The 14,925-nt window shown below is 58.3% G+C and overlaps 1 protein-coding gene across 1 annotated transcript; it reads left to right on the forward strand.

The window, feature by feature from the left end:
* On the forward strand, window positions 1–9,779 carry LOC147827958 (uncharacterized). Its single transcript, XM_087212023.1, has 5 exons — window positions 1–100; window positions 1,939–2,054; window positions 3,663–3,749; window positions 6,017–8,527; window positions 8,655–9,779. Exons 1-4 carry the CDS (start codon window positions 1–3, stop codon window positions 7,022–7,024), a joined length of 1,311 nt encoding a protein of 436 aa, XP_087068149.1. The 3' UTR covers window positions 7,025–8,527; window positions 8,655–9,779.
* Window positions 9,780–14,925: the final 5,146 nt, after the last annotated feature.

Here is a 14,925-nt window from a genome sequence, read left to right on the forward strand (position 1 = left end):
ATGGCCAGCAGCCCTGTGTGGGCGGAGGCTCCCGGGGAGGCTCCGGGGCTCCTGGCAGAGGAAACCCTGCTGACTCTGGACAGGAAGGGCCCTCGGCCTGGTGCCTCCCAGGTCTAGGCTTCAGAATTTGGGTCTGTAGGTCGGTTGGAAACCCAGGCCTGGACTCCACCAAGCAGGAAGTTGGCCAGGAAGGGTCCACTCGGGGTGCAGCTGGCACACAGGTTGGAGAAAGGGTCGGGTTAGAAGAGGCTGCTGGTGGGCTGGGGATGCAACCCCCAGAGTGTCCTCTCTGCCCCTCCCACACCCTCCTCCTCCTCAGAAGAAGAACCCAGTGTAGAGGAAGGGAAGCCCCTGGACCGGGCGAGCTCCTGACCATCACTTACCTCCCCCTGCCGCCTCCCGGGAGGCAGCTCCGTGCTGGGCACCTGTGCCTCCTCGGTGTGTTCACAGGGTGCTGGGAGACAGTTTGCACTCACACTGCTGCCCACGTCGGGGACACCCGAGACCTGCAGCTCGTGGTGCCTGCTTTGCCAAGCATCTCTGCCAAGCTGGGCTCTCAGGGCTGCCCTGAAAAACTCTGGACACTTCATGGAAGTCAGTGTGGACCAGAGAATGAGTCTCGCAGGGTCCGAGCAGGCTCTACCCTGCCCCGCAGTGGAATTGCACCCCGGGAGTTGCTGCGATGAGCTCAGAATGCAATAAATACTGTTTGCTGAAATTTACGGGCATTAATTTTTCAAGTAGCTACTAAATTGTTAGGACATAAATACTTAAGTTTTTTTTTTTTAAAATCCACTGCTTAACCAATGGCACTGCCAGGCATTTCCTCCTTCCCAGGGACAGCCTAAGATGAGAGAACAAGAGAGTTTGGGGTTCAGCTTCCATGTATCAGGAAGACCCCGGGTGGTGCATTTACTGACGTGGGACTGAGGTGAAGTGGCATTGGGACCAACCAAACACTTCGCTTTGAGATTTTCTAAATAAACAGCTTGGTTTTCTGATTATGAGATTGAGCTGTTAATGGTGGCATCTGCACCTGTAATCCTAGCACTCTAGGAGGTTGAGGCAGGAGGATCAAAAGTTTTAACTCAAAATTAAACCTGGAAAAAAGGCTGGGGCTGCAGCTCATTGGAGAGGCCCTGGTTTCAGCCCCATACTGGGAAAAAACGCGTCTGGTTATATAAAATCCAGAAAGATGGAAAGTGGAAGGGGAAATCTCCACTTAGGCTCCATCCCACTGAGAGATAACAGCTGCTTACATCTTTTGTGGATTTTTTCCCAGACCCTTTTCCCCATGAATATTTAAGAACAGGTATTTTACCAAAAGTGGATCATATGTATCCTGTTTGAGTACCTTAGAAACTTCACTGTATTAGTCCTATTTCCATGCCAACATCCACGATGCATGTATATTTGCAAACATACCTAATTTCCAACCACACGCAATGCATCCAGATTTACTTTAATGCAAATTACAGGGACTCTTTCTGGGGAGAAAAAGTCTCAATTCTAGAACTGCTGGTCTTGGGGCGACTACGCCAAGAGCGGCTCGACTGCGCCCTCTTGTGGCGCTCTGCGGTGTCTGCCATTTTCCTTTGGTCTGTGGCTGGGCTTGGACACAGGCAGGCGAGGAAGGAGCTGAAGGCCTGCACCCGAGATGAGGCATACATTCGAGTAACTCCGAAGCGTAATGGAAAGTGCTCATCTCACAAGAGAGCTGCAGTTAAGATTCCCACGGCCAAGAGCTTCGTTCGGGGAAGCCTGTGTGTGCGGAGGAGGCGCTGGCTGGTGCTCCGCAGCCCCGGGGAGGCAGGAGGAAGAGCTCCGAGCTGGGGGAAGCCGGATGGCATGGCAGGGTCTTGTCCCGAGGCTTACGGGCTGGTGCTCCCAGCCCAGGCACGCCGAACCCTGTCCTCAAGGCCTTTTCCCGGTGAACAGACCAGCGGGGTGTGCAGGAGACCAAAGCCAGCCGGGCAGAGGTGACTGCGCTTGGACAGGAAGCCCTGGCTCGGCTCTCGGCTGGGCCAGGTGCAACCCCGGAGCGGCTCCCTGCGGTGAGCGGGTTTCAGTGTGTTCCAGAGCAATCATGGGCAGAGCTCACTTACAAACGCGGGTGAAGGACAGCCCTGCCTTTGACGCAGCAGGCACCTGGGGTTCCAGGCCCAGGTCTACGGTCTGTCAGGGTCTCCTTGCTGCCCTCAAACAAGTGCCCAGCCGCTGAACGACACCCTGTTTCTGTATGCTCCCCACCTCTGCCACCCCTCCGGCACACCCACGTAGGGTGAGAAGTGATTATATTAATTCTGCACTTCTCATTGGTGACCTCCTCTGCACTGTATAGGTCTGCTTAAATATTGTTCTTGGAAGAGCCAGGCATGGTGGTGCATGCCTGCAATTCCACACCTGGGAGGCCGAGGTAGGAGGATCACTGTGAGTTCAAGGCCAGCCTACATTACATAGTGAGACCTTACTTGTTTTTAAAAAAATTGCTCTTGGAGAAACTACCTGGAGTTGGAATGCGCACTGAAGATAACTAAGTTGAATAGGAAAAGTTATGCCCGGTGCTTCCAGGGGACTCGGGCCAAGTGCTCAGGAAGCTGCAGGAGTCTTCTCTGGGCTTTAGAGCCTCTGGCAGAGGGTGTGGCTGGAGAGAACGGGGGCAGCAGAGCTCTGGACCTCCAAGTGTCACGCTGCGTCATTTGAGCCTGCAGAGTCCTAATTCGGAAGTGGTGGTCCTGGTAACAGCGGGCTCAGGCCCCGCCCGACCGTGGGTTAGTCCCTTGCTGTCTCACTCTGACCGCCCTGCCAGGCCCTGCCAGTGTCTGTTTCCACAACAACAGGGGGTGGCAGGTGCGGTTCATGTCCAGCTGAGTTCTCTGGGCTGACTGGGTGCGTGTGAACCCGACGGACGCCTCCTACGCGTGAAGGCGCTTACCAGCATGGGCGGGCGTTTCCAGCAGGCAGCTCTTCTCATGGCTTAAGTAGTTTTCTGCACACGCAGTGTTCAGAACAGCTGCATCTGAATGTGTGAACCTTTTTTTAATCCAGATTTCTTTCGCCAGCTTAATGGGAATTCACAGGACCCGTAGCTTTTTAATTAAAGCCGATGTGTTTCAGATACGCTGAAGGGTTCCAGGGAGCCCAGAAGGAACAGATTTGGAGCTGGAAGTGGATGTGGGAGGCTGGCAGCCTGGCAGAGCACTGGGTGGACGGATGGAGACGGGCAGGGGATCGATGAAGACAATGTTGTGGGTTTTCAGAACAGCCTGTCTTGTGGGGAGCAGGATAATCTTTTAACCAAGGGCTGGTCTGGCTGAACACAGGCTGTGGTGTGGCTGACATCAGATTCTGACCCGATAACCCATTTCAAAGCAATGAAGCCTCCATGAGGACCACTGCTTTTGGCCCAAAAACTAGAATAAGCAGCTGGATTTTCAGCCCTAAGACCAGGAGTCTGACGAGGAGGCTTTGGAAGATGAGGGACCAGTGTGTTCGCCACAGACAGAGGTGTGGCAATGTCAGAGATGGACAGTGGGGTCCAGTGGGTGTCCCGGAGCTGTCGGGAAACCACGGACACATTTGGGTATAGCGGGGCCAGGCAGGAGGAGCCTGGCACAGAAGTCAGATGACCTTTCCGTCACTGCCCCGTGCCTGGCCAGCAGGGGGAGTCGCTGAAGCTTGCCAGCTTCCGTGTCCTGTCCGGAGCCGGGGTCATGCCGGCCTTTGTCCGGCTCTGTGCACCTTGCGGAGTGAGCTCAGCCCGCCTGTCACCCTGTGTGTAGCGGGCAGAGCCCGGTGTGTGCACCTTGCTGGGCGAGGGAGCTCTGCGGGCAGTGTGGGTGGGCTGTGCTCCTTGCTCCGGTCTAATTTTCTCCTTCTCAGACTTGGGCCGAAAACAACTAAAGCTGCGTCTGTGGCCCGGGAGCTTCACACAGGTGCCCGGAGCCGTGTGTGGACACAGGTCGGACCGGCCTCCGCTCACTCGCTCGGGAGGAGAGGACAGGGCCAGGCTCCTGGTGTCCCTGGGTCCTACAGGGGAGGCAGGAGGCGACCCCCACACAGACTGCCGGAGGAGAAGCGGCTTCTGGCCCATGACAAAGGAAACGGCTCGGTTCCTCTTCCTGGCCATCGCTGGGTCTGAGACTGGCGCACCTGTCGCTGGGGGGCGGAGCTGGAGCTGGACGGCAGGGAGGGAGCGAGCCACACGGGGTGCAGGGCTCTCGCTGGCTGTCCCGCCCCAGAGGGCGGCCCGGCAAGGGAGCCCCCGAGGGGCACAGCGCGGCCTGCAGGGGAGAGGCGCAGAGTGCCGGACGCTGACCTGACCACGACGGTGACAGCAGAAGATGCCGACCTGCGAGGCGGAACTGGCCCGAAATGCAGTCCTCTCTCTGGGAGTGCGGGGCAGCACAGCTGGGCAAGCGGGTCTGAAATCTGACAGCAGACTCGCATGTGCGGGCAGCGGGTGGGGGCGCCGTGGGGCTGCAGCGTGGGGCGCTTCCCACGCCGCTCAGCGCCGGGCACTGCGCCGACTCCTGCTGGCCGGCAGATCGCCTGTGCCGGTCGCAGGGACGGCAACTCGTGGGGGACCCGGGAGGGACAGGAGTGGCGGGGGCGGGGCGGCAGAGGACAGAAACCTCCAGAGGGCGGGACGTCTGGTCTCCCTCCCTGCGGCCAGCAGCACGCTTGCTTTCCGTGCGCGTGTAAACCGGGCTCGGCTGCAAGGCTGCGGCGGGCAGCTCCTCTCCCCTCAGCGTCCTCCTTGCGGGAGGCAGCCGGGAGCTGCAGAGGCGGGGCCGGGCCGGGCCTTAGCTCAGCATGCTATTCGGATGCACGGGAGCTTAGCCTTGGGAATCCAAGGTGCGTTTACTGAGCACCTACTGGGCAGAATCTGTCTGTTTTTCTTCTTCCTGAAGGATGACAAGCAGCTATTGCATCCGTTTTGTGCCTTTCCTGCTGGAAAAATAACAGACTGAGGCCTTTTCAGGTTACGTTGGTTAGGAGCCCCCTGCTAGGTGAAGGCCATTAACGGTGCAGCAGCTTTGACGGCAGGAAAAGTCAGCGGCACTGAGCTTCCTTCACAGTAAACCACGCTGACACAGAAAAACAAACAGGCCCATCACACGAGGCCCGAGGGGCCAGGACTGGCGTGGCTGGTGCAGCCCAGCCATCGCCCTCTGCTGTGAGGGCCTCTGGGCCGTGCGGCTCAGAACCCCCGCCACTGGCCTGTTTTCAGTGGACCTGGGGTAAAGCTGAGGGCTCCTGGAGGGCCGGGGGGCCGAGAGTCCAGCAGGCCAGGGCCCTCCCTGTTGACTGGTGGTGGTGGGACAGCAGCCGTACAGCTGCATCTGAGGTTGGCAGAACCTGCTGCCTACTGCGTCCCTGGCCAGGGCTGAGCCCTGCTGCCTCCATTTTCCCCAGCGACTGCCGCCCAGGAGCTCCAGGGCCCCTGCACCTCGCCACCCCCCTCACCCAGGGCTCGGCCTAGGACAGCAGCCACCCAGCCAGGGCTGGACTGGGTGTGGTGCCAGTGCCCTGGGTCTGCAGGGACATGGTGTGACTCGGGCCTCCGAGGGTGACAGACCAGGTCAGGGTGATATGTCGGGAACGCGTCCTTATGATTGCGCTTCTGAACTTTAAGCCATTTTCCAGGGGATTTTCTCCTTAGAACCCCACAGCCTTCCAGTTGCAGTGGTTTTCCGTTGTCCACTGTCTTCGTTTTACAGAGGGAAGCTGAGGCCTGGTGCTGTCAGTTCCCACGGCCAGGACCGCACAGGAGCCGGATGCACTGGGTGCATCTGCCCTCCCGCCCGGCTGTCGCCCCCAGCTTCAGCCCACTCCCTCCCTGGGTCCCAGCTGTGGGGAGGAAGTGGATGCTGAGAGAGGATCCTCACCTGCACCAGTCCCTCACCTGCCCCCAGTGCATGGAGAGGACTGAGGCCGGGAGAGAAGGGGTTCGGGTGGACCTGACTGGAGCAGCATGGAGTTTTCTCCCCAGCCAGCACCCTGCCGGTGAGAGGGACTCCGTGCAAAGGGCCTGGGCTCAGCTGTCCTCGGGCCTCAGACAAACCCGCCTCTCGGGCTGTGGAGCCGCAGAGGTGGGCCCAGAACTGCCCTGGGCTGGGAGGTCTCGGGAGGCCCGCAGGGAATTCGGGGGGCTTCCGTCGGCAGAGAGAAGCGAAGCTCCAGCGGTGAGGTCACAGGTGCGTGTGGCTGGCTGGGGCTGCAGGCGTGGCAGCGCGGTCCTTTTGGGGTTGTAGGGCTCCTCCCGCAGGGTCTTGCAGAGGGAGAAGGGGGAAGTTGTGGGCCGCCCGGCCTGTGCAGTGTGTGCGCCCTGCAGAAGCTGAGCTGTGGCTCCCGGCCCGGCTCTCCCCAGACCCCGGTGTGCAGTCAGGGTCTGTCACATGCCAGGCGCCCTGGGGACCAGGACCCTGGACTGCATGGCACGGAGCCCCGCAGGCTGCACGATGGAGGAGGACTGAGCGCAGCGGGGTACTTTCACCTGAGACTCCAGGTGGGTCCCGAGGGTGTGGGTCCCAGGAAGCGGAAGGTCCGCCCTCGCTGTCTCGGGTGGAGCTGGCTCAGAGCGGCCTGCAGAGGCTCCTGTGGCAGCGCGGAGCCCTCCTGGCCTGGGCTCCGGCCTCCCAGTTCCAAAGCAGAGCAGAAGTCGCCTCTGCCCCCCGCAGCCGGTCGGTGCACAGCGACATCCCTGCAGGGCGCGTGGGCCGCGGGCCTCTCCCTGGTCAAGGCGGGGCGGGCGGTGGAGGATGGGGGCCAGCAGGTGCTGGCTTTCTGGCAGCAAGCGTGCCTGTGGAGGCCAGAGGTGGACAAGCCTCCCCTGTCCCCAGAGGCCCAGGCCCCAGCTGTGACTGTGGCTCCCCAGCGTCGCAGTGGTGGGCACAGCTGCCCGGACTTCGGTCTTCCCTTGGCCACCATTGGTGTGTGCAGGGGAGGGGCCCTTTGGTGGGGAGCTTGTGTCCTGGGCCGGGGGAGCAGGTGGCACGCTGGGACAGACACGGGTCTCTGAGTGCCTGGTCCTCCGCCTCCCTCCGTCCTGGCCCCGCCTGGCTCCTTCTGAGGGGAGGAGCGCAGGGCCTTCGGTGCCTTGGCTGTTGCTCCATGGTGGGGCCGCCAGGCAGATTTGGGGATTGTAATTCCCAGAGCATCCCAGACCTCCGGCCTCTAGTGGCTCCTTGGGAATCACACGCCCGACCTGGAGAAGGAAGCAGCCAGGCACTGCACACACAGGAGGGGGAGCCTGTCGGTCGGGTCAGCAGCGGAATGCTGAGCCAGCACCCGGCCCCACCCCCCTTGGCACCCCACGCACTGCGGGCCCAGTGCCCTCGGGGTGTCCGGTCTGCCAGGACCGCGCCCCGCAGCCCGGGACTGCCCCTGCCTGTGCCCACGTTCCCCATGTCCGGCACCAGCCTCTCCCCTCATCTGGGAGGCATCCCAGCCCCGTGGCGCTGCCTCTCTCACCCGTAACCAGTGCTCTGTGAGGAGAAAATGCCTCTCCTTTCCGAGGCTGAGAACAAAATGCCCTAAGCAGCAAACCCAGCCTCAAATGCCTTTCTGCATTTGTTCGCAGCAGGGCCAGACCCTAACCTAGCACGGCTGGTGAACTGTGTGCTCCTTCCTCCAGTTCCTCACTTTACCCTGAAGCTGACTCTCGGCGATTCCATGACCCCTCACCCTAACTTTCCACTTTCTTCCTGCACTGCGATTGAAGTGCCCGTAAATCACCCCCTAGGCCAGCCCTTCCCGGACATGAATAACATTTGCGTTCTCGCTGCACAACACAATTTTACAACGATGCCAATTTATTATTATTTTTTGGCAGTCTAGACTTTTGTTCTTTCTTCTTTTCTCTTTCAAGGCCTTGTATGACTCTAAGCTTTGGCAGCGATTGCTGTTTTGAAGCACCCACTCTTTGCATAGCCAGGCAGGTCTGGGAAATGTCCCATGTGGGGTTCTCGGTGGGCTGACCTGCTCTGATGTGAGCAGAACCGGAAGACGGTATCTGGGAGCTGGAGACCCCGGTGGATGGGCTCTCGGTGGGAACTGGGCTGCCCTCTGTGTCGGCCCCTCCTCGATGCCAACCGCACCCTTTACTGATCTCGTAGTCACTGGTTTGTTCAGCGAGCTGTCCAGTCGCAAGTGGAGATGTTGGCAAAGCAGCAACAAGATCTGCTGACCTTGTCTCCCCAGGCGTGAGGAGGGCGCTCGGCACTGGGCCTGCAGGCGAGCGTGAGAGTTTGTGCCCCAGTGGTATCTCCGGGAGCTGGGCTTCTCCTGACAGACTGGCCCATGTCCTGCAGAGCCGTGCAGCTGCGGATGCCACCCTCTCTTCTCTCTGCCTCATGGGTTTTGTGTCCGGTGGTCTCTGCCAGGGCTTCAGGTGAATTCGAATTATCTGTGCCCTTCCAGGGCCCGGATCGATGCAGCACCCACCTGGCACCTGCTGGGGGCATGAGTTTCAACGTGGAGGAGCATTGCGCCCCTGGGAGGAGGCAGCTGCCTGGCTTTCCAGGTCAGGGATGGCAGAGGGCGGAGAGGGGGCCCAGGTCAGAGGACCTCCCCGCGTGACCCCAGGCAAGCTGCTTGTCTTTCTAAGCCTTGTTTTCTTCTTCTTTTTCTCATCTTTACAATGGAGTAAGAAAGGCCAAATGGAAGCAGGATATCAGAGCGAGATGTGGAGGCGATGCGTGAAGTCTCACACAGGGTGTGATGGTGCCAGTTCCTGCAGTTATGAGCACAGAAGACCGAGTACAGACCACCAGCAGCCCGCAAGTTTGGGCCGTGGGACCCCTACTGCATCCGAGTGAAGTCCACAGCCTCGGGGGCACCAGGGCGGGCTTGGCGCTCGGGACGCCCCACAGCCGCCAGCTCAGAGTGTGTGCCCGGGCTGCTCCGGCCCCGTGGCTTCCCTTGAGTCAGACCTGAAGAAAGGGTCCCTGACAGACCCTCCCTCTAGGCCACAAACACCTGGGTAGCACTTCCGCTCAGACCTCCAGGACCCGGAAGCCTTGGCCCACGGTGTAGAATATCAGGTCAACTGGAGCAGGTTCTGCTGAGGGTTAGAATTAAATGAGAGCACATCTTGCTGCAGAACAACGGACCGGACGGAGAGCTCTGCCGACCTTTCCCCAGGAGCACAGTGTCCTGCTTGGGAAGTGGGGTGCAGGGCCCCCCCAGCCTGGGACCCAGGCCTGACCCTGCCATCCAGGCCGTGGCCACAGCCTCCCGGCTCCTGCCCGCACACCTCTGGACACAGTTGGTCCTCGTGCACCCACGGGCTGCTTTTGTCCAGAAAGAGTGAAGGCTTCCTCAGTGCCGTTCGGGGGCGGGTGGGCAGAAAGAGGGGCCGTGCGGCCGGGCGAAGCGGCTCTCTGCGGGCGGGGACCCGGGTCTTGCCTGCTCCAGGCCGTCCCAAGAAAGGGCAACTGGCCCTTGGCGACGCTGGGACTTGATTTATCGTCACAGTCCTGGCGGCATCTGAGTCCAATTACCTGGGCAGAGGAGAGTTCAGGAGGTGGCAACTCAGCTAGCCGTTCGGGGATGCGCTTTACCAGGAGCAGATGGGAAAATAAAACACTTTAGTTTATGGCTATTTTTCTGTGCGGGGGGAGGAGAGAGAACAAAAAGAGTTGCCAAATTGACCCTTGTCAAGCACTAATTAAATATTATTCATGATTAATTTTGATGTTGATGTGTTCAGTGTTTTAACAGTGTCATAAATATCAGAAGGAATGAAGTAACTCGCTTTGTGTAGCTACAATAAATCACGCATACCATAGTCCCCCAGTGGCCGCCCGGCCAGCCTCCTGTTATTATTTTAATACATACACTTGCTAGTGACTTCTCCAGAATGTTATTCAGGAATGCAAGGAGAAAGGTTCTACTCGTGTTTCACTGTTGCCATATCATCTGATTAGAAGCAAATACTCTAAAAGAGAATCTCTAGTGTTTAGAGATAGAGTCTGAAAAATTAACAGACGAGATGAGACAAAGTCTAGGGTCTGCTTTTTGTCTTGTGGTGGTGGTGGTACTGGGATGCTGTACCAGTGAGCTACATCCCCAGTCTTCTTTAAAAATATTAATTCTGAGACAGGGTCTCGTTACTAGCTTGCCTAGGTGGGACTGGAACTAGTAGTCCTCCTGCCTCAGCCTCCCTCTGTGCTGGGGTCACAGGCAGATGCCACACCCGCCTGGGATGCCCTTCTAAAAAGCATCCGGGTTGGCTGGAAGAGGGAACAGTGGGTGAGGGCCTGGGTGAAGCCCAGCTCACTGCATGTGGGTCGGCCCCGAAGCTTGGCGATGGACCCTCGAGAGCTCATTACCATAGGCCCCGTCTGTGCATATTTTTGTGATTTTCTACAATACAAATTTTAAATGATATTTCTTGGAGAAGCTCGTCCCTTGAGAAAATTATGGTAACTCCTCCTCATCATGAGTATGTATTTGAGCAATGAGTCTGGAGTGGGGAGACGTGGTTAACGCAGTTTGGGGCTGGTGGCTGAGGGGGAGGAGGATGCCCAGACGCCTTGGGCTGACCAAGTGCGAGCCGGGTGCCCACATCCACCAGGACTCGGGGCAGAGAGAACCAGCGGGCCTTCGGTTGCACCTGCACATGACCGCGACAGCATGGATGACAGCACTTGTCAGAGGACATGCACTCCGTGGCAGAAGTGAGATCCCTGCTCCAAAGCGGATCCCATTCTCTTTCTACCAGGAGGAGACGCACTGAGTGAAGAGTTTTGCTAGAACCATGAATTCAAATGGTTCGAGCAGGAGGAGGACGTAGAGACGCGTCCATCCAGAGCTGGCCTGGCTGCTCCTGCTCTGTGTCTGCCGTGGCAGGCATCATTGACCCAGATGGCCCTGGCCAGTGCCACTCAGAACCCACGCACACAGGGCCCAGACGGCTCAGGGCTGGCATGTGTGTGGAAACTGATTTATCATTCTTTGTCCATCTCACCAGCATGTGCCCTCCATGACGAGACACCACAACTGGACAACCTGAGAGGGGACGTTCATTTGGGCTCACGGTTTCAGAAGTTCCAGTCCATGGTTAGCTGGCTCTGCTACCCTGGACCCTGTGGAAGGCAGAAGCATCATTGCGGAACGGGTTGGTGGAGGAAAGCAGCTCATCTGCTGGAAGCCAGGGAGCAGAGAGAGCAAGAAAATCAGAGAGGAAGGGACGGACCAGACAAGGTCCCCAAGGTCACATCCCTGTGGCCTGCTCCCTCGAATTAGGCCGCCTGGTTGTCTCCTAGGCCTGCCATGGATCCATCAATCCCTGATGAAGCCAGGCACTCAGGATCCACACACTCCAGGTGTAGCCCCGAACTCGTCCTTTGCTCCCAAAGGCCCACATCTGTCTCACTGTGCTAAGCACGCGAAGTGGCTCTACATTACCAAAGACTCGCAGCTCCAGGGTGGCTCAAGAGCCAATTCCACGTCTCCTCTGAGACTCAATGACTCTTAGCTGTGAGCCCTGTAAGATTCAAAAGCAAGTGCATATTTCCCACATATGACTGCACTGAGCAAACATTCCCAATCCCAAAGGACAGAGAGGTGCACTGCAAGGCGGACTCGAACAAGGCCAGATGGAAACCTGGCAGGGGAAGCAGTAAATCCCGAGCTCTACGTGCAGTGCCTGGGCTACAGCTGGTGTCACAGGAGCACCAGGGCCTGGGGTGGCCCAGTCCCTGGCTGTCAGGTGGTGGCCTACGCAGCCTCTCTCATTGACTGGCTCCAGGCCACGGTGAGGTGTGTGGCTTTGCTCCACCCGCCTTCCGCCATGATATTTCCGCCTCACCACAGCCTTGAAAGCCCCGTGAGGCAGGGGCAGTCTTTGCCTGTAAGTTGTTGTTCCCAGGAATTTTGTCACAGCAACACAAAGCCGAGAGACACACCACTCAACAAAGGGGGAAACAGGCCGGGGAGAGCTAGAACTTGCTCAAGTTCTTGGAGCTAACAGGGCAAAGGAGCCCAGGCTCCCCAGGGGAAGGAAGGTGACGTCCGGGTCAGACCTTGGGAGAAGGCCGGGTAAGTGGCGGGTACTGGGTCAGCTCTGGTTTATTACCCTAAGAAGAGGGAATGGACAAACCATCTCCAAGATGCAGGAGCTGTGACTCAAACCAGGTCACCCTGCAGCACCTCAAGCTCCCGACACGACCACAGCAGCCCCAAGACCCTGGAGCACAGGGAGAGGTGCGGCCTCCGCTCGACCCCTTCTGGCTGGACGTGAAAGGCCACCCACCTCTCGGTTCCCCATGGCCGGCAGCACCCAGCTTGACCACTCGTCAGGCTCGGCACACTTGCTGCAGTCCTGCCCACCATGCGTCCACGCTCGGGCCTTGGGCCGTCGCAGGTGCCCCTCCTCCTCTGAGTCTGTGGCTGACTTTGGCCGACCTCAGTCCATCAAGAGTGGCCGAATCTTCGACCTACAGGAAATGTGCTGCTGGGGCCTTCATTCCTTGGCGGTTTTGTGGGCCGGCTCTGCCTTCCTGAGGAGATGGAGGAAGGAGGCAGGTATCATGAAAGGAAAGTAATTTTTAAATCTATGAATTAAGCAGCTAATAGGAGCAGTGTAATTTATGTGACAAGTGACACCTTGTGTGGAACTACTCACCCAATCCTGTTACGCGTTTGCATCCATTACGCTGGTGGAGCTGTTTGTCACCGTGGACCATTAAGATGCAGTCATCAGTGTTTTCCTAGGTGAAAGGGTAATTATTTTTGCTGTTTGTTGGTAATTTATTAATAGTCGGTGGAGAGCATTAGGGTAAAGGATTCTTTCAAACACAGTCACAGATCAGACATGTGAAAGGCACAGGGATCTCGGGCCGAAAGAGAAGCCCTGTGTAAGGAGACACTGTGGTGTGGGGTCTGCTTGTGCTATGGCTGATGGGCATTGCAGAAAAAATAGGCGCACAAGGAGGGAGAGCACCGGGGACTCGCCGGGAGGGAATCGGGAAGGCTCTGGAACAAAACCCGGTCTCCTGCTGTGCTGTGTGCGTGTGAGAAAGCACATGGAGCGACTGTGAGAGATATGTGAACCTTTGAAGGAACATTATGCATTCACCTTCGATGTGCCAGGAAAGAATATAAGAACATGCCACACCTATATTTTCTTGGATTATAATTTATTTCTTTTGCTTGGGTTGAGATTGAACCAAGTGTTTATTTATTTTTTTTTATCAAGAGAGTTAGGAAAAGTGAATTAAAGAAAAGAAGGAGGCACACGTTAAAGGCGGCTCTCCGACAGACACACATGCTGCTTGGAGAACACTGGGTGAAGCCCCTTCCCGGGCATGGAGGATCCTCAGGTAACTGGGCCCCCGGCGGACGCCACACGTCTTCACAGGGCTGTGTGGGCGCCGACAGCAGCCTGCCTCCTCTCCACGTTTCCAGCAGAATGCGGTTCTGAGCTTGTGAAGCAGAGGTGAAAACCAAACTTGGAATGGAGAGGGGGCAGCCACGGGAGGAGCTGGCTGGATTCTCTCTGCGTGTGAGGGGGAAGGATTAAAGTCTGGACTGAGGCCTCCAACTCCCTTGGTTGCTGGGACACCCTCACCTCCGCTGGCGCCCCGCTTGGTTCCCACATCTGTAAGATGATCCCAGGGACAACCCAGCCCTGACGTTTGGATGCGATCAGAACTCATGGACACAGGAGAAGTGGCGCCACCATTAGCGTGTGATGTTCTGGGAAGATGTACACGTTTCTGAGTTCTAGGAGGAGCGCCGAGCCCCAGACCCAGCTGGGCTCCTGACGCGGATGGGCGGCCTCCCGAGAGGGGACAGCAGTCTTGGGAATGCAACCTCAGAGGTGTTGTTAAAGCAGCTCGCAGATGGCCTCCTGAGGGAGGTGAGCCGCAAAGCCCACTCTTGTCCACAGGAAAGACAGCGTAGTGGTTACCTGCACCACGGCCCCTTGCTTAGGTGCAGAGCTGGGGAGAGGAAAGAGCCGAGATGGGTAAGTGGGGCTGGGCCAGGAGGGGCCTTGGTGCAGGCCAGCGAGCCACTGTCCACTGCCAGGAGGTGCATCGCTGAGGATGCTTTGTGATCCAGAGAACAGAGGCCAGGACAGGCTTTGGGGTGCGCTTGTCCTGTGGGCTCCTGGGCCTCCATCAGCTCAGCGACTGGGCGCTTTCCCTGCAAGGGGAGAGTCTTTCTATACCCGCTGGCTGTCGGGCATCCAGAGCCTGCCGGCATAAATGCCCTGTCCCTCCACTCTGGGACCAGTGTGATTATGCTCGCACCTCCTTCCACTGCGACCTCTGGTGACCGCCTTACAGTCCAGCCAGCTGACCCTGCTCCACCGCCTCGGGCCTGCCTCCCGGGTGAGCAGCAGCACCTCAGGACAGATTTTCAGAGACTGGGAGACAGATGGAGAGGCAGCTGATGCGCAGGCCCAGGAGAGGCGGCGTCCCGGAGATGAGCTGCTCCTTCTCAGGCGTTTCAGACCTGAGCAGCCTGCTCTTTCCCGTCCAGCAGGTCTGCTGAGCCGCTGCCAATTTGGTTAAAGTTTGGTGTCAGTGCCCGGAGGCAGGGCCAGCCAGGAAGCCAGGGCAGGCGCCGGCTTCCGGAGAGAGTCCTGGGAGAGGAAGCGGCGAACAGCGTCCTAGCTGTTTAGAACTGCAGGGCAAAGGAGCCTCTGCCTTAGCCCGAGAGCCCGAAACAGCTCCCACCCTCCGGGTTAGCTGTGCGTTGGATGCGCCCCCTCCAGGAGTTAGAAACAGGAAGGCAGCTGCTCCTGGGGGTGTTGGATCGCCGAGCTCAAGTCCAGCCCTGCTGGCCTCCAGCCGAGTCGTCTCTGTGCCCGTCTTCCCTGTGTAATCAGTGATCAGACGCCTCTTTCTCTTTCATTCTTCTTTATTGGTCCACACTCACAGTGTGTCCCATCGCACCATCGGGAGGGGC

This window comes from Heterocephalus glaber, unplaced genomic scaffold, assembly GCF_053883595.1.
Source record: "Heterocephalus glaber isolate CG9 unplaced genomic scaffold, H.glaber_assembly_v1.0 deba00001428, whole genome shotgun sequence".
In the NCBI taxonomy this organism is placed as follows: domain Eukaryota; kingdom Metazoa; phylum Chordata; class Mammalia; order Rodentia; family Bathyergidae; genus Heterocephalus; species Heterocephalus glaber.

What these genes read in the sequence shown, in the direction of transcription:
- LOC147827958 (XM_087212023.1), top strand. Translation starts at nt 1, where the DNA reads ATGGCCAGCAGCCCTGTGTGGGCGGAGGCTCCCGGGGAGGCTCCGGGG. An exon ending in CCCCGGAGCGGCTCCCTGCG is followed by an intron (nt 2,055 to 3,662) that starts GTGAGCGGGTTT and finishes CCTGGCCAGCAG; the next exon opens with GGGGAGTCGCTGAAGCTTGC. An exon ending in GGCTCTGTGCACCTTGCGGA is followed by an intron (nt 3,750 to 6,016) that starts GTGAGCTCAGCC and finishes TGCCGGTGAGAG; the next exon opens with GGACTCCGTGCAAAGGGCCT.